The 26729-nt window shown below is 46.4% G+C and overlaps 1 protein-coding gene across 1 annotated transcript in view; it reads left to right on the top strand.

Annotated features, from left to right (window-relative positions):
* The first annotated feature begins 4902 nt into the window (after positions 1-4902).
* The window catches only part of ABCD2 (ATP binding cassette subfamily D member 2), a 121381-nt gene continuing 99554 nt past the window's right edge, over positions 4903-26729 (top strand). The window contains exons 1-2 of the mRNA XM_075345136.1: positions 4903-5952; positions 21532-21712. Of these exons, the coding sequence (XP_075201251.1) occupies positions 5056-5952; positions 21532-21712 (1078 nt within the window). The 5' untranslated portion in view covers positions 4903-5055. The remainder of the gene's footprint in view (positions 5953-21531; positions 21713-26729) is intronic.

Raw genomic sequence — 26729 nt, 5'->3', positions numbered from 1 at the left:
AATGGAGGGTGCATTGTATTGTGTGTTGGGGGAGGGGTAGTGGAGGGTGTATTGTACTGTGTGTGGGGGGAGGGGTAATGGAGGGTGCACTGTATTGTGTGTGTGGGGGGAGGGGTAGTGGAGGGTGCACTGTATTGTGTGTGTGGGGGGAGGGGTAATGGAGGGTGTATTGTGTGTGGGGGGAGAGGTAATGAGGGGTGCATTGCATTGTGTGTGGGGGGAGGGGTAATGGGGGGTGCATTGTATTGTGTGTGGGGGGAGGGGTAATGGAGGGTGCACTGTATTGTGTGTGGGAGAGGGGTAATGGAGGGGTGTATTGTGTGTGGGGGGAGAGGTAATGAGGAGTGCATTGTATTGTGTGTGGAGGGAGGGGTAATGGGGGGTGCATTGTATTGTGTGTGGGGGGAGGGGTAATGGGGGGTGCATTGTATTGTGTGTGGGGGAGGGGTAATGAGGGGTGCATTGTATTGTGTGTGGGGGGAGGGGTAATGGGGGGTGCATTGTATTGTGTGTGGGGGTAGGGGTAATGGGGGGTGCATTGTATTGTGTGTGGGGGGAGGGGTAATGGAGGGTGCACTGTATTGTGTGTGGGGGAGGGGTAATGGAGGGTGTATTGTGTGTGGGGGGAGAGGTAATGAGGGGTGCATTGTATTGTGTGTGGGGGGAGGGGTAATGGGGGGTGCATTGTATTGTGTGTGGGGGGAGGGGTAATGGGGGGTGCATTGTATTGTGTGTGGGGGGAGGGGTAATGGAGGGTGTATTGTGTGTGGGGGGAGAGGTAATGAGGGGTGCATTGTATTGTGTGTGGGGGGAGGGGTAATGGGGGTGCATTGTATTGTGTGTGTGGGGAGGGGTAATGGGGGGTGCATTGTATTGTGTGTGGGGGGAGGGGTAATGGGGGGTGCATTGTATTGTGTGTGGGGGGAGGGGTAATGGTGGTGCATTGTATTGTGTGTGGGGGGAGAAGTAATGGGGGTGCATTGTATTGTGTGTGGGGGAGGGGTAATGGGGGGTGCATTGTATTGTGTGTGGGGGGAGGGGTAATGGGGGGTGCATTGTATTGTGTGTGGGGGGGAGGGGTAATGGGGGGTTTATTGTATTGTGTGTGGGGGGAGGGGTAATGGGGGGTGCATTGTATTGTGTGTGGGGGGGAGGGGTAATGGGGGGTGCATTGTATTGTATTGTGTGTGTGTGTGTGTAGGGGGTGCATTCTAGTGTGTGTGTGTGTGTGTGTGTGTGTGTGTGTGTCAGAGCTGTGTGTGTAAGAAGCAGTACTGTGTGTGTATATATGAATTAGAGCAGTCTGTGCGCCTCCCCCCCAGAACTATATGGGTCCCCCAGAGCGCTGTCACCCATCCCAGTAATGAGTACACCACCAGAGCTGTTTGCCACTCCAGTAACGTCTATGCCCCCTGCCCCTCCTGTAATGTATATATTGTAGCCCCCAGCCCCTCTTGTGATGTATATACAGCAGTGCAGTCATGTTGTTAGTGACAGCCATCGTGAAACACAGCCACATGTCCTGAAGGAGCTGGACGGAAACAAGCGGGAGAGGTGAGTGAGGCTGCTGGCGACTTCCCCATATTAATACCTGTAAGGGCTCATGCGCACGTAACTGCTGAATATTCTGCAGCGATTTGACAGCACATGTGCGTGTCAAATCGCTGCAGAAACACTGCATAATGGATGCAGTTTTTCTGTACAAAAAAAGCTGATTTCATGCGCTCTGGCTGCTTCCCCCACCATAGACAGAGCGGGAGCTGCATCCATAGCGCACGGAATAATTGACATGCTCCTTTTATGAACACACAGATTTGGGTCAACATTTTAGCACCCAAATCGCTGCGTTCATAAAAGCTACGTGCACATGTATCATGCACAATCTTCATAGATTGTGCAGGGGACGCAGGACGCATGCATTTACACTGCAGTGCTATACGCAGCGTAAATGCATGGAATTACGCAACGTGCGCACGAGCCCTAATGCGTCTGTGTCTGCATGTATGTCAGTGTATATGACCGTGCATTAATTTGTCTGTTTATATGTATATTTCTGAATTTGTCTTCAAATATGTATATGTACGTATGCCTGTATGTGTATGTGCATGTCTATGTGTGGAGACTCCACTGAGACTCTTTCACCCGGAGGCCACAGAAACCTGGAGCCGGCCCTGGCTGCCTTAACATTGGGATCAATAAAAAATATGTGAGTAAAGCGGGCTTTACACGCTACAATATATCTAATGATGTGTCTGCGGGGTCACGTCGTAAGTGACGCACATCCGGCATCGTTAGTGATATTGTAGTGTGTGACAGCTACGAGGGACCCTGATTGTGTGTTAAAACGTTGATCGCATACACGTCGCTCATTTTCTAAAAATTGAACGTCTGGTTGTTCATCGTTCTTGAGGCAGCACATGTTGCACCGTGTGACACCCCGGGAATAATGAACACAGCTTACCTGCGTCCTGCGGCTCCCGCCGGCATTGTGGAAGGAAGGAGGTGGGCGGGATGTTTACGTCCCGCTCATCTCCGCCCCTCCGCTTCTATTGGCCGGCCGCTGTGTGACGTTGCGGTGACGCCGAATGTCCCTCCCACTTCAGGAAGTGGATGTTCGCCGCCCACAGCGAGGTCGTTTGGAAGGTAAGTACGTGTGACGGGGGTTAATCGTCTGTGCGACACGGGCAACAAATTGCCTGTTCCGCACATACGATGGGGGCGGGTGCGATCGCATACGAGATCGAAATGTGTAAAGCAGCCTTAACTCTACTTTCTGTGTATAAGTGACGGCTGTGAGTTATCCTGGACTGTATCTGTATTGTACTGTGTGTGTATAAGTGACAATTGTGAGTTATCCTGGACTGTATCTGTATTGTACTGTGTGTATAAGTGACAATTGTGAGTTATCCTGGACTGTGTCTGTATTGTACTGTGTGTATAAGTGACAATTGTGAGTTATCCTGGACTGTATCTGTATTGTACTGTGTGTGTATAAGTGACAATTGTGAGTTATCCTGGACTGTATCTGTATTGTACTGTGTGTATAAGTGACAATTGTGAGTTATCCTGGACTGTGTCTGTATTGTACTGTGTGTATAAGTGACAATTGTGAGTTATCCTGGACTGTATCTGTATTGTACTGTGTGTGTATAAGTGACAATTGTGAGTGATCCTGGACTGTATCTGTATTGTACTGTGTGTGTATAAGTGACAATTGTGAATGATCCTGGACTGTATCTGTATTGTACTGTGTGTGTATAAGTGACAATTGTGAGTGATCCTGGACTGTGTCTGTATTGTACTGTGTGTGTATAAGTGACAATTGTGAATGATCCTGGACTGTATCTGTATTGTACTGTGTGTATAAGTGACAATTGTGAGTTATCCTGGACTGTATCTGTATTGTACTGTGTGTGTATAAGTGACAATTGTGAGTTATCCTGGACTGTATCTGTATTGTACTGTGTGTATAAGTGACAATTGTGAGTTATCCTGGACTGTGTCTGTATTGTACTGTGTGTATAAGTGACAATTGTGAGTGATCCTGGACTGTATCTGTATTGTACTGTGTGTATAAGTGACAATTGTGAGTTATCCTGGACTGTATCTGTATTGTACTGTGTGTGTATAAGTGACAATTGTGAGTGATCCTGGACTGTATCTATATTGTACTGTGTGTATAAGTGACGGCTGTGAGTGATCCTGGACTGTATCTGTATTGTACTGTGTGTATAAGTGACGGCTGTGAGTGATCCTGGACTGTATCTATATTGTACTGTGTGTATGGGTGACAGCTGTGAGTGATCCTGGACTGTATCTGTATTGTACTGTGTGTATAAGTGACAATTGTGAGTTATCCTGGACTGTGTCTGTATTGTACTGTGTGTATAAGTGACGGCTGTGAGTTATCCTGGACTGTGTCTGTATTGTACTGTGTGTATAAGTGACGGCTGTGAGTTATCCTGGACTGTGTCTGTATTGTACTGTGTGTATAAGTGACGGCTGTGAGTGATCCTGGACTGTATCTGTATTGGAGTGCTATAAATCTGAATGTGGCAGAACAGGATAAGATAAATGTTCATTGGATTTATATCTAAATTCTACGGTTCGTGCTCTACTGTTATGGCTAAAAATGTTAACGTTATGGGGCCCCCACCAGATTTTCTGCCCAGGGGCCCCCACCAACCTTAATCTGGCCCTGACTGTTATGTGTTAACACATAGGGCACATGTACGTATAGTATGCTAGTTGGAATAAGCCCTTATGGGTACAAGCAGCTGGCACTGGGTGATCCCTGGCAATTTATGGTGCATTTGCAAGCAGCTGGCACTATTATGGGTGATCACTGGCAATTTATGGTGCATTTGCAAGCAGCTGGCATTATTATGGGTGATCACTGGCAGTTTATGGGGCATTTACCAACCACTGGCACTATTATGGGTGATCACTGGCAATGTATGGTGCATTTGCAAGCAGCTGGCACTATTATGGGTGATCCCTGGCAGTTTATGGGGCATTTACCAACCACTGGCACTATTATGGGTGATCACTGGCAATGTATGGTGCATTTGCAAGCAGCTGGCATTATTATGGGTGATGCCTGGCAGTTTATGGGGCATTTACCAACCACTGGCATTATTATGGGTGATCCCTGGCAGTTTATGGGGCATTTACCAACCACTGGCACTATTATGGGTGATCACTGGCAATGTATGGTGCATTTGCAAGCAGCTGGCACTCTTATGGGTGATCACTGGCAGTTTCTGGGGCATTTGGCTAATCAGTGTTCTGGCTCCAGTGGGGGTGGTGAGTGCAGTAATCCTGTGCAGTGTATGCCGCCTGGCAGGCACCTGCTGCTGAGCAGCGGCTGTCAGTGGCAGCAGGAGTGAGGCATTAGGAGGGGCGGGGCTGGCGGGGCCATCAGTGGTCTGTGGATGCTGGAGCTATCCGTGGAGCTGGCATTACTCTGCATCTGCCCACATGATGCGGCTGCTCCGCGGCAGAAGCCTGGCATAGGGGGCATTTCCGGACGCATCCTCCGAGTGCAGGGAAGACATGTCACATATGCTGCATGCCACCGAGCGGCTGAAATGGGGGAGCAAGGAGGTCGCCGTGAAGAGGGCCGCCTTCTTGCTGGCAGCTGCCTACGGGCTAAAGACCTTGTACCCCATCATCAGCAGACAGCTCCGGAGGAAGGGGCGCAGTCCGCGCAGCTCCCCGGGCAGCGGGCACACACACTGCTCCCCGGCCGTCAATGCGGAATTCTGCCGGCAGCTGCTGGAGCTGCGGAAGGTGCTGTTCCCGCGGCTGGTGAGCAGGGAGCTGGCGCTGCTGTCCGTGCACTCGCTGGCTCTCGTCTCCAGGACCTTTCTGTCCGTGTATGTGGCCGGGCTGGATGGGAAGATCGTGAAGAGCATCGTGGAGAAGAAGCCCCGGAGCTTCCTGCTGCAGCTCATCAAATGGCTCCTTATCGCCATCCCGGCCACCTTCGTGAACAGTGCGATCCGCTACCTGGAATGTAAGCTGGCGCTGGCGCTGCGCACCCGGCTGGTGGACCATGCCTACCAGACCTACTTCACCCACCAGACCTACTATAAGATCCTCAACATGGACAGCAGGCTGGCCAACCCCGACCAGTCCCTCACCGAGGACATCATGATGTTCTCCCAGTCCATAGCACACTTGTACTCCAACCTGACGAAGCCCATCCTGGACGTGGTGCTGACCTCCTACACCCTCATCCAGACTGCCAGGTCCAGAGGAGCTAATCCCCTGGGGCCCACACTGCTGGCCGGCCTGGTGGTGTATGCCACTGCCAAAGTGCTCAAAGCTTGTTCCCCCAAATTTGGCAAACTGGTGGCAGAAGAAGCCCACAGGAAAGGGTACCTGCGCTATGTGCACTCCAGGATTATAGCTAATGTGGAGGAGATCGCCTTCTACAGAGGCCATAAGGTAAGGCATGGTGATCAAGGAGAAATGTGAGAGGCCCTGGGAAGAAGATGCTTCTATTGTCATGCTGATCTGCCCTTCCCCCTCCTCATTATGTGCTTCAGTTTCCTCTCGAAATTTAAAACTGTCTAGGAAACAGTGATAGTGCTGGTACACGGCATGTCATCTGGGCAGCTATGAAGTTAGACATGCCAGCTGACCATACATCATGGGTACATTACGAGTGCAGTTAGCTGAATCCTTTGTATACAAAAAAAATACATGATCTGAACACCCTAAGGGCCCATGATCAGTGTTGGCAGCATTTTGGACTGTAGATCACTTCTAAGGATGCATGCCCACGATAAGTGTTGGCAGCATTTTGGACTGTAAATCACCTCTAAGGGCCTGTGCCCACGATCAGTGTTGGCAGCGTTTTGGACTGTAGGTCACTTCTAAGGGCCCATGCCCACGATCAGTGTTGGCAGCATTTTGGACTGTAGATCACCTCTAAGGGCCCATGCCCACGATCAGTGTTGGCAGCGTTTTGGACTGTAGGTCACTTCTAAGGCCCCATTCCCACAATCAGTGTTGGCAGCATTTTGGACTGTAGATCACCTCTAAGGGCCCATGCCCACGATCAGTGTTGGCAGCGTTTTGGACTGTAGATCACTTCTAAGGGCCAGTGCCCATGAACAGGATTAGCAGTATTTTGGACACAGTGTACCTTCCCTGCTTCCAAAACGCTGCATTGTACTGTACAAGCACAGTGGAAGGGATTTATAGGAACCCCATGCCCACTGTGCTTCTTTTCTCCATCTGCTGACCTGTGGCACAGCTTTCCGAGCCACATCATGTCAATTTATGCTTGCGGAGACGCTAAAGTTCTGAGTGGGAGAACATAGCAAAATTATGCTGCACCCAGGATCCTTATCGTGGGCACGGTCACTGCGTTCTCCAGCATAGGACAATAGCATCTTCTCAAGAATAAATTGATATGCTGCGTCAAGAACGCGAGGAAGCCTGATTGTGGGCATGTACCCTTATTCTTAAAAATTGCATTAGCAACATCATATACTCAGCAGATTTTGTTGATTTCAACCAGATCTATAATTTTTACCATCTTTTTGCTGTTTTTAACTTGTTTGATACAGTGTTACCCAGAGATTAAACATCAAAGTGTCAAAAAGCTGTTTACTAAGGTGAGATAAAGGAGTGTGATACATATCACTATAAAGCTAGACACATCTGTCACTTACCTTGGTGACAGCGTCCATAATGGAAATTCTGTGTTAGGTTAGCCTTGTCATATACTTTTTTTTTTGCATTTCCTTTAAGGGGTTATCCAGAGAAAACAAGTTATCACCAATATAATGGATAGGTGATAACTTGCTGATTGTGGGTGGTAACCCCTGGGATCCGCACAAATCGGCACAAAGGGTCATTTTTAAACCCCAATGGGGAGCTTTTATCACATAATGGATCAGAAGGATGCCCACCGCTCTATTCATTCTCTATGAGTGACAGAATGGAGCAGAAGGTTGGACACCTGACCACCGCTTTATTCATCCTCGATGGGTCACAGAATGGAGCAGAATGGTGGAAACCTGACTACCGCTTTATTCATTCTCAATGGGTTACAGAATAGAGCAGAAGGTTGGACACCTGACCACTGCTCTATTAATTCTCTATAAGTAACAGAACAGAGCAGGTGGTTGGATGCCTGATCTCACCACTTTGTTCATTCTCTAAGGCCTAAGCCACACAGCATGAAAATCGTTGCGAGTGGAGTGCGATAAATTGCATTCCACTCGGACCAATATTAGCCTGTGTTAGCGCACATGAGCGATTATTTTCTCAGCCCTAATCGGACCGAGAAAACAATCGCAGCATGCTGCGATTGTAATGCGAGACTCTTTCTCTCGCATCCATTCAAGTCTATGGGGGTGAGAGAAAAATCGCACTGCACTCGTGATACACCGATGTACCGCGAGTGCAGTGCGAGAATGGCAATAGCCGGCTACGGAGGAGAGAGGGAAATAAATCCCTCCCTCCCCTCCTCAGCGCCAGCCCGCCCCTCCTCAGTGCCAGCCCTCCCCCGCAGCTGAGGTCCGATCGCACGGTCGGACCTCAGTCTCAGGGACACTCGCATGACACTCAGCTCTGCTGTACTGCCAGCGTGAGCCGAGTGTCATGCGAGGGGATCGCAGTAATCCCCATGTGGCCCTAGCCTAAAGTGGGCTTTACACGCTGCAACATTGATAGCGATGTCACGAGCGATAGCACCCTCCCCCTTCGGTTATGCGTCACGGGAAAATCACTGCCCGTGGCGCACAATATCGCTAACACCCATCACACATACCTGCCTAGCGACGTCGCTGTGGCCGGCGAACCGCCTCATTTCTAAGGGGGCAGTTCGTGCGGCGTCACAGCGGCGTCACTAAGCGGCCGCCCAATAGAAGCAGAGGGGTGGAGATGAGCGGCCGTAACATCCCGCCCACCTCCTTCCTTCCTCATTGGCGGCGGCCGCAGCTACGATGTTCCTCGTTCCTGCGGTGTCACACATAGCGATGTGTGCTGCCGCAGGAACGCCGAACAACATCGTACCTGCAGCAGCAACGATATTTGGGATTAGAACGACGTGTCAACGATCAACGATATGGTGAGTATTTTGATCGTTAACGGTCGTTCCTGCGTTTCACACGCAACAACGTCGCTAACGAGGCCAGATGTGCGTCACGAATTCCGTGACCCCAACGACATCTCGTTAGCGATGTCGTTGCGTGTAAAGCAGCCTTAAGAGTCACAGAATGGAGCAGACGGTTGGTCACCTGACCACCTCTCTATTAATTCTCTATGGGTCACAGAATGGAGCAGAATGTCGGACACCTGACCACTAGTGATGAGCGAGTATGCTTGTCACTACTCGGTACTCGCACGAGTATCACTGTACTCGGGCTTCTCGGCGGGGACCGAGTAATTTCGCGATACTCGTGCTGTACTCGTGGTCTTCATCCCTGCATGTTGGCGCTCTTTTGAGAGCCAGCCCTCATGCAGGGATTGGCTGGCAGACCACTGCAATGCCACAGCCCTATTAGTTGTGGAATTGCAGTGATTGGCCGGCCCGCACAGCGTGACCGAGCCTTTATACCGGCGGGCGCGCTGTGATCTGCACACAGCCATCTCGTATTCCCTGCTTTCCCCGCCCACAGGCGCCTATGATTGGTTGCAGTGAGACACGCCCCCACGCTGAGTGACAGGTGTCTCACTGCACCCAATCACAGCAGCCGATGGGCTTGTGTATACTGTGCAGTGACGTTTTTTTGAGCAGCGGAATCCTTAGGATTTCACTGCGCATGCTCTCTCTGGCTCCCTGGACCCGTAACCAAGATAAATATCGGGTAACCAAGGAAAGTGCTTTACCCGATATTTACCCTGGCCACGTGTGCAGGGAGCCCGACACTTCCCCGCTCGGCTCCGCACCCTCCCGCAGTCTCCGCATGTATATATATATATATATATATATATATATACACACGCACACACACACTCACCTGTCCTCAGCGCCATGGCCCCGCTCGGCCCCACCCACTCCGCACTCCTCCCCCCGCACAGATTCTCGGCGGCCGAGCGATCAGCTGATCACCCGGCGCTGGGAGCGATCAGCTGATCACCCGGCGCTGGGAGCGATCAGCTGATCACCCGGCGGCCTGCTGCAGGGAGCGATCAGCTGATCACTCGGCGGCCGGCTTCTGGGAGCGATCAGCTGATCGTTCACAATAGTCTGCCGCCGGTAAAACTGTAAAAAAAATAAAATAAATAAATAATTAAAAAAAACGGCGTGCGGTCCCCCCAATTTTAATACCAGCCAGATAAAGCCAGACGGCTGAAGGCTGGTATTCTCAGGATGGGGAGCTTCACGTTATGGGGAGCCCCCCAGCCTAACAATATCAGTCAGCAGCCGCCCAGAATTGCCGCATACATTAGATGCGACAGTTCTGGGACTGTACCCGGCTCTTCCCGATTTGCCCTGGTGCGTTGGCAAATCGGGGTAATAAGGAGTTAATGGCAGCCCATAGCTGCCAATAAGTCCTAGATTAATCATGTCAGGCGTCTCCCCGAGATTCCTTCCATGATTAATCTGTAAATTACAGTAAATAAACACACACACACCTGAAAAAATCATTTATTAGAAATAAAAAACACAAACCAATTCCCTCGTAACCAATTTAATAAGCCCCAAAAAGCCCTCCATGTCCGGCGTAATCCACGGACCTCCAGCGTCGCATCCAGCTCTGCTGCATGGAGGTGACACGAGCTGCAGCAGACACCGCCGCTCCTGTCAGCTTCACACAGCAACTGAGGTGAGTAGCGCGATCAGCTGCTGTCAGTCAGGTAACTCACGGCCACCGCTGGATCCAGTGGTGGCCGCAGATAACCTTAGTGACAGCTCAGCTGATCGCGCTACTCACCTCAGTTGCTGAGCGGCGGTGTATTCTGCAGCTCCTGTCACCTCCATGCAGCAGAGCTGGATGCGACGCTGGAGGTCCGTGGATTACGCCGGACATGGAGGGCTTTTTGGGGCTTATTAAATTGGATACGAGGGAATTGGTTTGTGTTTTTTATTTCTAATAAAGGATTTTTTCGGGTGTGTGTGTTTATTTACTGTAATTTACAGATTAATCATGGAAGGAATCTCGGGGAGACGCCTGACATGATTAATCTAGGACTTATTGGCAGCTATGGGCTACCAATAACTCCTTATTACCCCGATTTGCCAACGCACCAGGGCAAATCGGGAAGAGCCGGGTACAGTCCCAGAACTGTTGCATCTAATGTATGCGGCAATTCTGGGCGGCTGCTGACTGATATTGTTAGGCTGGGGGGCTCCCCATAACGTGGAGCTCCCCATCCTGAGAATACCAGCCTTCAGCCGTCTGGCTTTATCTGGCTGGTATTAAAATTGGGGGGACTGCACACCGTTTTTTTTAATTATTTAATTATTTATTTCACTGCACAGTATACACACGCCCACCGGCTGCTGTGATTGGGTGCAGTGAGACACCTGTCACTCAGCGTGGGGGTGTGTCTCACTGCAACCAATCATAGGCGCCGAAAAGCAGGAAAGCAGGGAATACGAGATTGATTAATGAGCGGCCGGCTTTTTCAAAAGAGGAAAAGCCGCCGGAGTTTAGTGAACAGCTGTGCAGCGCCGCGGCAGTGATCGGGGAACGGTAAGTAAGAGAGAGGGGGGAGAATGACCGACAGACTGTGAGAGGGGGACAGACAAGACAGAGAGAGACCGACAGACAGACAGAGAGACCGACCTTCGGACTGAGGGAGATAGAATGAAAAAAAAAAATGACCGACATCGCTAGTAAAAAGCACAAAACGTGCGTTTTGGACATCGGAGTGCCACACAATGTTTTTACGTAAAATCTTTCATGTAATAATCTCAAAAAGTAACATACACCAGCTCTATCTCACTATTGGGTATGTGCCCTTAACATTTCCGCCATGAAAATTAATTTTGGTGTCATTTTGGAAGGTTTTCTGGCGAGTCCGTAAAAATGGCGTAAAACTCGGACAAAATTGTTCACAGCTGTGACTTTTGAGTGATAAATCGTTCAAGGGGTCTTCCCCATGCTGTTGCCATGTCATTTGAGCACTCTTCTGAGACTTTTGTGACATTTTTAGGGTTTCTACATGCTGCCGAGGGTCATTTCATAAAAATACTCTGGTCTCCCATAGGATAACATTGGGCTCGGTGCTCGGGCTGAGTACACGAGTATCTTGGGATGCTCGGCCCGAGCCTCGAGCACCCGAGCTTTTTGGTACTCGCTCATCACTACTGACCACCACTGTATTCATTCTCTATGGGTCATAGAATGGAGCAGAAGATTGGACACCTGACTCGCTCTATTCATTCTCTACGAATCACATAATAGAGCAGATGGTTGGACACCTGACCACCGCTATATTCATTCTCTATGGATCACAGAATGGAGCAGACGGTTGGACATCTGACCATCGCTCTATTCATTCTCTATGGATCACAGAATGGAGCAGACGATTGGACATCTGACCATCGCTCTATTCATTCTCTATGGGCTTGTCAGAAAAGCTGAGTGCAGTGCTAGGCAGCCCAACAGGGAATGAATGGAGCAGCAAGCATGTGCACTGCTGCTCCATTCTAACCAGGATGTTTCCCATTCTGCCAATTAGTGCAGGCAGGTTCCCTACAGTTAACAAGTTTTCTCATCCTGTGAAGAGGTGCTAAATTGTTTTCAGTGGACAATCCCTTTAAAGAAAGACATTTAAACTCCTTCCATTCTGCCATTGCATGAAAAATGATAAAAAGAAATGTCAATGGAAATTAGTTGCCTTATTCCATAATTCATTTGGGAGTATTTCAGACTCCATAAAGGATAACGAGTGGATGACACTGTGCATGTACCTCATTACGGATATCTTATACCGCCTGCTAGTCATGGCTTATAAAGGGTCATTACACTCTACCTGTTACCCACTGAGGAAGCTAGAACGTGAAACGTGCATTGGATTTGGGAGGACTGCACAGTGACATACCACTTATGGGTAAGTAATTTTTGACTATATTCTGCCATTCTAAAAAAGTATTTTCTGATTGAAATGGATAGCATATCCCTGATATTCCTGGAGTTTTCTGTGGGTATACATTACCCTAACTAATGATGGCTTAGTATGTGAATTATAATTCTAAATTTTATTGTTCAGACTGTTTACTATCACTTATCCACTGGATTTGCTCCTTACTGATTGTACCTCCTGGAGCCATGATATTCACAATTTCTATGATTCTTGCATCTGTCCTTGTAGTCTTTACTTTGTATCTCACTATATATATATATACATATAAACTATGGTAATGTCTTGAACATTTTTGAGGTTTCTATGACTTCATATACACTGACAAGCAAAAGGGTAACAATGTTTTGAACTTTTGACTTTCAAGTTTCATATCTCACCATCCACTACAGCTTTGAGCGCGAGATTACCATCATTTTATAGATTATCATTTTGGCTGTTACATAGATAAAATTAGCAGATGATTAGTTATGTAGATTCTTGTCAAGTCACTGCCTTGTTAATGTTTTACTTTCGGTGGTGGAAAAATCTTTTTCTTCCTGTATATTACAAATTACAACCTGTTCTCGCATTCTCTAATAGCTCAGCATGTTATTTGTTTGATTCAAGCAAGAGGTCAGTGGTTTGAACTGAGGAGCAGCCATGAAGAAGATTTCCCAAGAAAAGAGAAACAGCATCATCCAGCTCAACAATAGCGGTCTCTCGGACTAGAAAATTGCCAATTGCCAAACTGCATCATGTGAGTGCCATGACAGTTGGAAGAATACGAAATGAAGTCCATTCATCCATTCAAAAGCCAAGAGGTGGACGTCCAGGCAAAATATGTGTCAACACGACTTATCATAAGCTCTATCAGTTCTGGAGTGAAAAACATGGCAGTGGAGTTGTCTTGTATGCTTTGCAATAGTGAGATCACAGACATCCATGCAGCACCATGTGATGCACATTACACAAGTCTCGACTGATGGCCCAAAAAAAGGTGAAGCCTCGACTTCAATATCATCATAAGAAGCTTTGGCTGGAGTTTGAAAAAAAAAAAAAAATATGAAAAGTTCAACACTTGTGGGTAGAGTGGAAGAAAAAGCTATATACATACCCAAGTGAGTTGACCAATATGCACCAACATTGGGAATGTGTAGAAGAGACCTGGGATTAGATTTTGGTCAAGTCATGCTTGAGTCTGATCAAGACCATACCCAGAAGGATTCAGGCAGTGTTGAAAGCCAAAGGTGGATTTACAAAATACCAACAAAATAATAAAAATTTAGATTTTTAGGAGCAAAACAGTACCAATGTGTCACGCTCCCCGGGTCCCCTGCCCTGCTTCCCGGCTCCCCTGCCTCGCTCCCCGGCTCACCTGCCACGCTCCCCGGCTCCTCTGTTAGGCGTCCCCCGCTCCACAGCCTCCAGCCCCCATCACCTGCGGTCCCCAGGCGGCCCGGTCCCCGCTCCCGGCGCCCGTCGGCAGCTCTGCTCCAGGCCGGCTCCCCTGCTTCCTATTCACCGCTCCCTTCCCTGGCTTCTGGCACCCGGGCCTCGCGCATGCGCATTAGGGCGCGCGCGCGGTCATTGACCCTCTCTTAAAGGGCCAGCGTCCACTGACAGGATATTGAACACACAGGTACAGGGTATAAAGGGGTTTAGTGTCCAAGTGGGCGGGGCCTGTTCTTCGTGTTTTCCTAAGCTAGGAGTCAGGTCTCCTTGCGTCTGCTGGTATACTTACCTATCTCTCTTCTAGAGCCGCTCCTGCCTCGCCATCCGGTCCTGACGATTCCCGAACCCCGAACGCTGACTGTCTGCCATCCCGTCAGTCCGTACCATCTCTGATCCCTGTGGTGACCCGTCCTCTCGCTCCATCGGTTCAACATCTCGGCCTCCGAACCTGAGCTCCGTCACCCGGACTACCATCAGTGACTCCGTGGTCCCAGGGACTTCTCCACTCCACTCTTTTGAACGGACTGTCCTGCTACCTGTAGTGCTCCGGCTACCGGACCCCTTGCCTTCAGTAAGGTGTTCGGCCCAGTGGATCCACCTCCTGGGTCTGCCCGTCCACCTGGCCCTAACACAATGCAGTGACATGAGAAGAATCTGCATTATTAATAATATGCTGAATAGTTGCAAGTCAAATTTATGTATGAGATAGCCAAGATGATTGTCCATAAAATTAATGTATCACTGTAGAGATAAAAATATAGCGCATATGAGAAGCACCCGTGGAGTGATTTCTGTATATTTATATTATAGTATTAAAAGATCAAAGACCAAAGATCTATTACTAGCGCTCGCAAAGACCGGAATCTTTTTTCTATAAAATGAATGTAGTCCCACGTTCGAATCTGTAGTGGATGGTGAGATATGGAGCCTGAAGGTCAAAAGTTCAAAATATTGTTACTGTTATGCTCATCAGTGTATATGTAAGTTGTATATTATAATGGAGTTTTATTAATCTGTAGTGGAAACGCAGTGTTATTATTGACTTAGAGCAGTTGATACTTTTTCTCTTAGTCCAAATGACTAAGTGTTTGGTGAATCTAATATTGGTCAACATCGGTTTATATTTAGCATGACGTGATCTCCACACAAATTTTACTGTACGTAAAATAAAGAATAGTGTGGGATATTGCCATTTCTATGACCCTTCTTTGCAAGCAATGATATTAATAATGCATAACCAGTAATGTAATATAAGACTGACTGTAGTGTGAACTACTAGAAAGAATTTCAATCCTTTAGATAATATCAAAATCATCAAAAGCACAATCAAATTGTCCAGTTATATAAATGTTTTGTGGTCAGATCCTTAGAGAATATGTGTAGTGTTATTTCAGAGATATATCTGGATATCAGAAAGTAAAATGGATGCCTGCCATGAACAGCCTCTAAAAGCTTGTTCTTATGCTCCAAGCTGTTCCAACATTCAGAGAAAGCTGAGCATTCATATTGTGTAGTTATATCATAAATTATGTCAAATTTTATATTTAAAATTGAATGGGAACTTTCAAAAATCTATCTCTTATTTATAAATCCATAGTACAAGTGAATATAAGAAACTTTCCAACATATCTTATTAAGAAATATGCTTCTTTGTGGTCATACAACCCCTGGCAAAAATTATGGAATCACCTGGCTCTGAGGATGTTCATTCAGTTGTTTACTTTTGTTTAAAAAAAAGCAGATCACAGACATGGCACAAAACTAAAGTCATTTCAAATGCAACTTTCTGGCTTTAGGCCCTGTGCACACTTGCCGGTTTTTGCCGCAGATTTCCTGCAGTTTTGCTGCATGTTCGCTGCATGTTATGTTCATAACATCTCTGCAGTGATTCACCAGCAAAACCTATGGAGAAAAAAAATGCTGTGCGCACTATGCGGATTTTGACAGCTGCATGTTTTGCTGTGGGATTCCCGCAGCAAAAACAATTGCATGTCACTTCTTTTCCGCACGTCGCTGCGGCATTTTACTCCATTGACTGCAATGTAATCGTGAAATCCCGCAGGGAATAACGCAGGCCGCAAATTCTGTGCGGTTCATTGCGTTTTCCTGCGTTATTCCCTCCGGTATGTCGCGGTTTACCTGCGGTAATGCTCATCGCTGCCTGCGGTTTGCAGGGAAGTGATGTCATTATGACAGGAAGAGGAAGCGGAGCAGAGAATAAACACACACACATCACACTCACACAGGTCACAGACATAGAACACACACACACACATCACAGACACAGACATATAGAATACACATACAAATGAAACGGACATATAGAAAAAAAAAACACGTGGGCTCCGCAGTATTTTTACCTTCCAGCTGAGGTAAGCACACAGCGGCGGCCCGGTATTCTCAGGCTGGGGAGGGCGAGGGGCAGGGTTAATGCTCCCCGCCTCTCTCCCACCTCCCGCAGCCGAGAATATCAGCCGCAGCTGCCTCGGGACTGTCGCATCCATTATGCGGCAGTCCCGGAGTGTCCCCAGCTCTTCCAGATGCCGTGATGTGGTGGCGATCTAGGTAATAAGGAGTTAATGGCGGTGGATCGCCGCCACTAAGTCCAGCCTTGATCATGGCAGTGTCTATGTGACAGCTGACATGATCAACCTGTAAGTAAAGTGAATAAACACACACCGAAAAATCCTTTATTTTAAATAAAAGACAAAAAAGCTCCTGGTTCACCCGTTTATTAACCCCCCCGAAACACACAGCTCTGGCGTAATCCACACAGGTCCAGAGTAATCCACGTCCTCCGATGCTTGCATCCAGCCGCGACTGACACACTGCTGAATGCAACGAGACTGCAGAAGTAATTACCGGTCATTTCCCACTGCCGGTAATGTGAACACACTACCGACCGTGAGAAATGCAGCGTGTGCTCACAGGGACTCTGTCTATCTATCCCTCTATCTATCTATCTATCTATCTATCTATCTATCTATCTATCTATCTATCTATCTATCTAGCTATCTATCTATATCTCTAGCTATTCTATCTATCTATTTATCTATCTGCTATCTAAGAAGGAAATGACTTTTTTTTTTTTCAATGTGCTTTATTGCATTGAATGCATTAAAGCACATGTACCAACCCGCACGCGGCAAAACCGCGCCAATACCGTGAACAATACCGCGGTAAAACCACGGCAAACCGCATGCGGTTTTCGGGTGTGGTTTGCCACGGTTTTTTACCGCGGGTGCGGTAATCTTTCAGACCCTGCGGAATTTTCTTAAGAAAATTCCGTTTTCCAGTGCGCACAGGGCCTTAAGAAACACTAAAAAAAATCATGAGAACATAATGTGCTAGCCAGTATCGGTTACTTTTCAAGATCAAACGGGGGGAAAAATTATGGAATCACTTAATTATGAGGAAAAAATTATGGAATCACCCTGAAAATTTTCATTCCCAAAACTAACATTTGCATCAAATAAGATCTGCTCGTTGGTCTACATCTAAAAAGGAGTGATCACACCTTGGAGAGCTGTTGCACCAAGTGGACTGACATGAATCATGGCCCCAACACGAGAGATGTCAATTGAAACAAAGAAGAAAATTATCAGAATCTTAAAAGAGGGTAAATTATCACACAATGTTGCAAAAGATGTTGTTTGTTCATAGTCAATTGTGTCTAAAATCTGGACCAAATACAAAAAACATGGGAAGGTTGTTAAAGGCAAACACACTGGTGGACCAAGGAAGACATCAAAGCGTCAAGACAGAAACTTAAAGCAATATGTCTCCAAAACAGGAAATGCACAACAGAACAAATGAGGACCGAATGGGAGGAAACTGGAGTCAATGTCTGTGACCGAACTGTAAAAAAACGCCTAAAGGAAATGGGATTTACATACAGAAAAGCTAAACAATAAAAAAAATGACTGCCTGAAGAGAACATGTACATTTCCACAGTCATTGATGATATGGGGCTGCATGTCAGGTAAAGGCACTGGGGAGATGGCTGTCATTACATCTTCAATAAATGCCCAAGTTTACATTGAAATTTTGGACACTTTTCTTATTTCATCAATTGAAAGGATGTTTGGGGATGATGAAATCATTTATCAAGATTATAATTCATCCTGCCATAGAGCCAAAAAATGTGAAAACATTCCTTGAAAGAAGACACATAAGGTCATGGCCTGCAAATAGTCCGGATCTCAATCCAATTGAAAATTTTTGGTGGAAGTTGAAGAAAATGGTCCATGACAAGGCTCCAACCTGCAAAGCTGATCTGGCAACAGAAATCAGAGAAAGTTGGAGCCAGATTGATGAAGAGTACTGTTTGTCACTCATTAAGTCCATGCCTCAAAGACTGTAAGCTGTTATTGAAGCCAGAGGTGGTGCAACAAAATACTAGGGATGTATTGGAGGGTTCTTTTGTTTGTTTGTTTTTCATGATTCCATAATTTTTTCCTCATAATTCAGTAATTCCATAATTTTTTCCCCGTTTGGTCTTGAAAAGTAACCGTTACTGGCTAGCACATTATGTTGTCATGATTTTTTTTAGTGTTTCTTAAAGCCAGAAAATTGACATTTGAAATTACTTTAGTTTTGTGCCATGTCTGTGATCTGCTTCTTTTAAAAAAAAGTAAACAACTGAATGAACATCCTCAGAGTCAGGTGATTCCATAATTTTTGACAGGGGTTGTATGTGCCACTTTTGTCCCCTAATGAACTCACCATAGACTCTGAAAAAAAAGCAGCTTATCTATGTCTTGCTCAAGAAGGACTGCCTGCACAGTGAGGTAGCAATTTACACAGGCAATTAAACACTATGAAGTGGGAGGAGGAGAGTGGGGTAGAGGAAGAAAAGTGTCAGTGACAGAGAAACGGTGCTGAGCTTTCTAACAAGTCTTTTACCTAACCTCAGAGCTGGATTCACACTTACACTGCACAGTCCAGCTGTATAGTTTCCTCCATGCTTCTGCTGCTTCTTTCCATATCTTCAAACTAAGCAACAAACTGGAATACATCGCTGTGCTGTGTATAGGAGAAATCATAGCAGCTAGTCTCATCCCACCAGCTCAGAGCCAATTGCAAATTGATAGAGGCCACAGAAGAGAAAGCTGCTTAAAATGCATAATACAGGACATATAATGGCCAGGAATAATTTTATTCCTCATGAACACACACCACAGCTTAATGTGACAAGTTACTTTAAAGTATAGTTACGCTTTAAAGAATAGAAACCTTTTACTAGAAAACTCAGTGGATGACGTTTGAATGTGCTTGACTCCCTGCTGTGTTCAAGTAAATGTGTCCATACAGATTACAGCAAAGTCAGCATATAGATGAACATCTCTCTACCGTGTTTCCTTGAAAATAAGACGCTATCTTATATTATTTTTTGCCCTGAAAAATGCACTAGGGCTTATTTTCGTGGTAGGGCTTACTTCTGGGGAAAGGCAAAACCCCCCTCCCCTCCCAGGAGAATCATACCAGACCCCGGGCATATGCATCACTCCGAGGTACTCATGCAATCTTCGGCAGGCGCTCCCAGCAGGTGTGCTCCACAGCAGTCCTCCCTTTCTTATGGCTGGGACTCACATATACATCAGATTGCACACACACATCAAATCGCACACACACAAACAACATTCGGTAATACCATATTGCTTCCAGCCGGCAGGGGGACCTGGGAGGTAATGCAGTGGAGCACCAGGATCTGTGGTGGAATGCATCGAGGACCTGCGGTGGAACCCATCGATGTATTTCACAGCAGGCCCTCCATGCATTCCACTGAAGGTCCTCATGTTCCACTGCTTCCCAGGTATCCAGAGCAGCATGGTATCACCATGTGTGTGTTCCACCGCAGGTCCTCCAGTTTGGCGTCTGATGAGTATAATTGCGGGATCTTCTTTCTTCTCTCTTTTGGGGTTGTCTGCTTTCTACAATGAAGTGTTCTACAGTATTCTTTAACTTTTAATAGCTGCGTGGACATTTCATTATTGAACCACAATTAGGGCTTATTTTCGGGGTAGGGCTTACATTTAATCTTTACTCCAAAAAGGCCGAAAATTCCTTCTAGAGCTTATTATTGGTAAAACAGATTAGTAGTGTTTCTCATCACAACTAAATCCAAAAATGCATGAATTACATTTTGCAATAATGGCCATTTTCTAACCTGTGTCCTGCCCAAATGTATTAGCGCTTCAAGTACACCAATGGAAATAGCAACAATGTTTTGGATTGTGATGCTCTCTATTAGGCTAGGGCCACACGAGTCTATTGCATCCGATGCAAGAGTATCAGATGCGATATGCTTGTGACACTCGGCTCCAGCTCAGCTGCGAGCGTAATTCATGTGTCATTATTCTGTGATCTGATCCTGTGATTATATCACAGCAGCGGAGGAGAGGGAGGGAGCTGCAGATGAGAAAGAGATATTACCCTCTCCATCTCCTCCATTGTCAGCTGATACGTTACCACACTGCACTCGGATGTCATTCGAGTGCAGTCCGATGTTTTACTCGCACCCATAGATTTGTATGGGTGCGAGTGAAAACGGCTCTCAAGCACCCACAGCGTGCTGTGATGACTTTCTCTGTGTGATTCCACCTGAGAAAAAAATTGCAGATGGGAACTGCCTGATAGAGTAACATTCCTGGTCTGATTGGAGTGCGATTTTTTTTTTTTTTTTTTTTTTAATCGTTTTCCACTTATCTGATATTACTCATTGTTTGTCCTAGGCCTTAAATGCTGCATGGATGTTGAATTGGGACAGTTAGTTCTTGTGGTGCTTTATACATTAATTGTATTTATGGCTTAAGCATTCGGCTTACAGACATAGCGGTGGTGCCAGCGTGGCTTTAGTCAACGCTCAATGTATAGTGAGTGGTGACTGAAGCCACGCCGTTTTGCGCCCATGTCTGGAAACCGAATGCTGCCGAGAGGAATATAGTTAATTTCCCCCGGTAGCGGGACTCTACATGCCAATGCCAGGCAGGTTCAGAACGCTATTAACCTGTAGATTAATACTATATCTGCAGGTTAATACAATGGCTAGAGAGGAAGATGAGTTGGTCTAAGGGAATAGAGAAGCTTCAGCCCGCCATTTATTTGCCCTGCATTGTGCCGGCCATTTATGTAATCCCCTGCATTGGGGACATTTCTTTTGATATCCATCTAAAAAAGTGTATGGAAAAAGTTGTTCTTTATTGAAAAGGACATGTCTTTCTGTAGGGGACTTTTCTGTAAGCTTCTCATGAGTATATATGTTCCCTGCATCTAATACATATATAGCAAAGCAAGACAGGCAACGTAGCTGTACTTACTATTGTTATCAAATGTCGTACTTGCTACTGCAGGTAACAATCACCATATCTTTATAAGCTAAATAAATCTTCGTGTTTTCCCGAAGCATCCCGCCAGCCTACAAAATATGCTTAAAACAATCATTATATTTCGCATTTTGAATAATTATTATTATGCATATTAAGCTGTTTTTATCTTAAATTACCATATATATGTATGGAAAATGTCTTTTTTTTTATTTAGGTAGAAATGACAAAACTTCAGAAGAGTTATGTGGCTTTAGCAGATCAAATGAATCTTATTCTGTCTAAACGTCTGTGGTACGTTATGATAGAGCAGTTCCTGATGAAGTATGTATGGAGTGGAAGCGGTCTTGTTATGGTGGCAGTGCCCATCATCACTGCAACCGGGTTTGCAGATGGAGGTAAGAACCACTGCTATGGTAATTATGAAAGTGATGCTCAAGTTAAAAATGGCAAACTTATAATTACAGTTTTAGTGCCCTGGATCCATTTTATTATTCTCATATTTAAACTTTTATGTTTAATCTTTCTTTATTAAAGTAAACAAGAGAATTTACAGGAAGAAAAAAAAAGAAGATTCAAATACGTGATTACTTCATGTCAACTTACAGAGAAGAGTATAAGCCACATCCTAACTAATACCTCTTCTCTTACTAACTATCATAAGGCACACAAATGACATGTAACCACCTTTTATAATACAGACAATCTCCTTCTCCTTCCAATTGAGAACTACACCTCAAACAAAGTGAGGCTACTGCCGAAAACAAAAAAGAAAAGGAAAAAATTTGAAGATTTAACGAGAACTAGAGAGAAAGGAAAGTAGCAAGGGGGAAAGATAAGGAAAAGAAGAGAAGGAAAAGGGGGAGAGAAGAGCAACAGAAAGAGAGGGAGGGAAGGCATGGTAGGGATTACCTCCCCAGTACTCGGGCCGCTACATTGGACTAACGTAACACGTGTCATGTGTTACCAATAAGGTTCTGAAATGGTAGAGAATCAAGAGCCAGGGTCCAGGGGGTCCAGATCTTAAGAAATCTATCCACTGAGCCATTGGTTTCTGCCGTTAGGGACTCCATCCTGTGGATGATGGCCATCTCCGCAAACCACTCCCTCACAGATGGCACCCCAGTCGATTTCCAGTATCTCGGGATCACCATGCGTGCCGCCGTAAGACAGTATCTCAGAAGGCCCGCTTTCTGTGATTTAAGCAATCCCGGGAGAATTGAAAGCAGCGCCATCTGAGGGGAACCCACCAACTGCTCTCCGCAAATCACAGCGTATGCTTTGAACACGGACCTCCAGAAAGGTTGTATCAATGGGCAGTCCCACCAGATATGCAGCATTGTCCCCCTTCCTCTTCCGCACCTCCAGCATCTATCTGAGACCCCGGGAAATATTGCGTGTAGAGTATCCGGGCACCTGTACCAACGGGTCAGAATCTTATAATTTTTTTCCTGTGCTGCACAGGCGATGGAAAATTTATGAGTGAGGATAAAGGACTTTTTCCAGTCCTCCTCAGGAATGAAAGTCCCCAAATCTCTATTCCACTTCTCGATATATTTAAGGTCTCCCATGTCCGCCTCTGTAATCAGGAAGGAGTAAACCAGAGACAAGAGATGCCCGGGAGAATCCTCCCGCAAAAACAATTGTTCAAATTTTGTGGGCAAAAAGCCCAAGTCTGTTGTCAACCATCAAGAAGGACCTAAGTTGAAGGTATTCCAGCCAAGCCGTTGGATGCCGACCCTCTGGGAGCAAAAGGGCCGAAAAGGGGGGTACTTCCAAACCGTGCAAAGTCTGGGCTAGCCGTGTGTCCTCACCCCTCCTCCAACCTAAGAAACGCTCGACTCCCATCCCTGGGGGGAACTCTGGGTTAGAGAAAAGCGGTGAGAGTGGACCAGGACCCCTTGAGAGAGATCCCCGCCTGCACTCAACGACCCAGACCCTCAGATGCCCTGAGAAACTCCGCCTCTCCATCTATCCGTCCCCTCCGCAGCGGTGTGATCCACGGGAGGAACCGCAGGGGCGTTTCGGACCAAACCTGCTCCAGACTCACCCATTGTTTAGTGCTCCTATTAAATTGCAAATCCATTAGTCTCAGCAGAAGAGACGCCTTGTGGTACTTTTTAAAGTCTGGCAACCCTGCCCCCCCCTCTCCCTTACCTCTACTCAAGACTCTCCTCCCCACCCGAGAGCTCCTCCCTCCCCACACAAATTTGTTAATAATTGACTGTATTCTGGTGAAGAAAAACGATGGTAGTGCTATAGGGGCCGTTTGAAAGATATATAGAAAACGAGGGAGAACACCCATCTTGATGACATTAATACGTCCAAACCAGGACAGTTTCTGTCTATCGATTTGTTTAAGATCTCTCATAGTGCGTTCCAACAAAGGGAGGTAATTGAGGTGAAAAATCTTGGTATTGTCCCGTGGTACCACCACCCCCAGATAAGTCAGGGCCGATGTCTGCCATCTAAAAGGAAAGTTGGATGCAATATGATCTACTTCCCTCCCCGGCAGAGTGAAATTCAAGGCTTCTGATTTATTATAGTTAACTTTAAAGTTGCTTATATGTCCGAAGTTCTCAATTTCCTTAACCAAGGAGGGAAAGGATATGTGGGGCTGTGTAATGTATAGGAGGAGGTCATCTGCATATAATGCCGCTTTACAATGATGCTCTCCCACCTCTATCCCTTTTATATCTGGGTTCTGTCTAATGGCCAAAGCCAAATGCTCCATTACGAGAACAAATAGGAGGGGGGATAAGGGACAACCCTGTCTGGTACCATTTTTTATGCTAATTGGCGCGGACAAGGACCCATTTACCTTGATTCTGGCAGTCGGTGTACTATAAAGGGAGGCCACTCCTCTAAGGAACCTGTCACCTATCCCCACCTGTCTTAACGCTGCCAACATGAAACTACAGCTGACCCGGTCGAAGGCTTTCTCCGCATCTATGGAAAGTAAACACATACGTAGTGCCTTTGCCTTCGCCCGAGCCAGTAGAAGAAACGTCTTATTCGTGTTGTCTCTTGCCTCTCGGCCCCCACAAAACCCACCTGGTCCGTGTGTATCACTTTTGGAAGCAAAGGTGCCAGTCTATTGGCGAGAGCTTTTGAAAAGAATTTGACGTCTATATTAATCAAAGACATGGGACGGTAATTGGAGACATTAACCGGGTCCTTCCCTGGCTTCGGAATTACACATATATGCGCCTCTAGAGACTGAGGAACAAAAGATGCTCCAGCAGGCACCGAGTTAAAGACCCGTGTCAAAAAGGGGACAATTTGTTCCCTAAAAATTCTAAAAAATTTAGTTGTAAAACCATCCGGTCCCGGGCTCTTACCTACTGGGGTGTCTCTGATAACCGAAGATATCTCCTCTTCCGTAAAATCTGACTCCAGCGTCTCAATTTCTGATTGCGCTAGCCTAGGCAAGGCAGTCCGCTGGACATAGTCTTCAATCTTATTATTGAGTGCCGTCGGTGACATATCAGTAAACTGACCCTTTATGTTGTACAGGTCCCCATAAAAGGCACGGAACTCTTCAGCTATTTTAACCGAGTCCTGAATCATATGTCCTCCTCTGTCCTTAATTTTCGGGATATGATTTGTGAGTTTCCTCGGGTGAATAAACCTGGCTAATGCCCTTCCACACTTGTCTGCATGTTCATATAAGTATCTCTGTAAACGTACCCTCTGTGCATAGTATTTTTGATCTAAGAGCCCCCTAAGTTCCTCCCGGGATCCCACCAATTCAGCGTACACCGAGGCCGATAAGAATTTTTTGTGGGATGCCTCCAAGGTCTGTATTCGCTGAACCAAAGAGGTAATCAGAGAGGCCCTCTCCCGTTTAAGTCTTGATCCATGCTTTATTAATATACCCCGCACCACACATTTAAGGGCCTCCCACTGTGTCGGCAAGGCCGTCTGGTCTTGAGCGTGAATTTCCAAGAAATCACTCATCACCTGTCGTATTTCTGCTACACATAAGTCGTCTTTAAGTAGATGTTCATTAAGACGCCACGTCCATGGTCGCCGCGAACCGTCTGGGGGAGTGAGTTGGACGAACACCGGTGCATGGTCCGATAGACATATAGACCCTATGGAGGCCTGGGCTCGCCATGGCATGGCGTGTTGGCTAATCCACAACATATCTATACGGCTGTAAGATGAATGAATTGGGGAGAAATAAGAGTAATCCCTCTCCGTGGGATGCAGTGCCCTCCAAATATCAACCAATTGTAATGCTTGCAACTTTTTCCCTAGTGCCAACATCCTTTTTTGTGAAATAAAACGCCCCCCCGAGGAGGTATCAATTGCCGGTTCAAAGGTGAAATTAAAGTCCCCCCCAGCTATTAAAGTCCCTTCTGCAAATTCCGCCAGCCGAGACAGGAGGGAAGAGCATGCCACAGTGGGTCTGGAGTTGGGTAAATACCAGTTAGCTACGGTATATACACCCACACCAATCTGGAGCTTCAGAAATATAAATCTACCCTCAGGATCCACCAAAGAGTCGATCACGGAGAACACCAATGACTTATGGAGAGCAATGGAGAACCCCCCGGATTTAGCAGTCGGGTTAGGGCTGTGAAACCATGTTGTATAAAATCTATCCCTAAGAACTGGAACCTGGCCTGCTTTAAAATGGGTCTCTTGTAATAATAACACCTGAGTCCTCTGTTTATGCATAGCATAAAATATTTGCAATCTCTTTTGCGGCACATTCAACCCATTACAATTAAGGGAGCCAAAATTAAGTTACGTCATGCCGAGCACTGGGGTCCCACACCTAAGGATAGGGGTGAAGAAGGGGAAAGAGAGATGACCAGAGTAAAGAGCAAGAAATACAGCAAGAATCAAGAAAAGATTAGGCTGTGAAATAGAGAAAAAGAAAAGGGAAAACAAAGATTACAAACTGTAAGCCCAACAAATGCGGTAATTCCTGGGTATTGCTTTCAAGCGTCACTCAATCCGCGACGCGTAAACCGAAACCAGGCGTGTACTTTCCAGGACGGAAGCCCCCCCCCCCTCCCAGGCCTCATTATAAAACCCAAACCACAGACAAACCCCAGCTCAGATGAGCAATTTAAACTTTTATTATGTTGAACTTGTTCCTTGTTGTTAACAGCAAGTTCCAGAAAGGAAACATAAAGCATAGTAGCATAAAAAGATTTGAAAAGTCACAAACGTTTCGTGCAAGGTGAGACTGCCAAAAACTTTGCTACTTTTGTCATTTTGAAACCATTTTTGCCAACTTCTATCAAAGTGGGCAGAGCTCGACAGGGCGTGGTGAGCCCACTCATCTAATTCATAACATGCAATGGCATGAGTGGTAGTAAGTGGAATAAGATTTGTGGTAAGGTCCACTGTGTGCTCTTCTTAATGAGTCAGGAGCCTCACACTCAACCCCCCTCCCTC

This window comes from Anomaloglossus baeobatrachus, chromosome 4 (assembly GCF_048569485.1).
Source record: "Anomaloglossus baeobatrachus isolate aAnoBae1 chromosome 4, aAnoBae1.hap1, whole genome shotgun sequence".
In the NCBI taxonomy this organism is placed as follows: Eukaryota; Metazoa; Chordata; class Amphibia; order Anura; family Aromobatidae; genus Anomaloglossus; species Anomaloglossus baeobatrachus.
The sequence above is the reverse complement of the archived record's forward strand: the minus strand, read 5'-3'. Positions and strand labels throughout refer to the sequence as shown.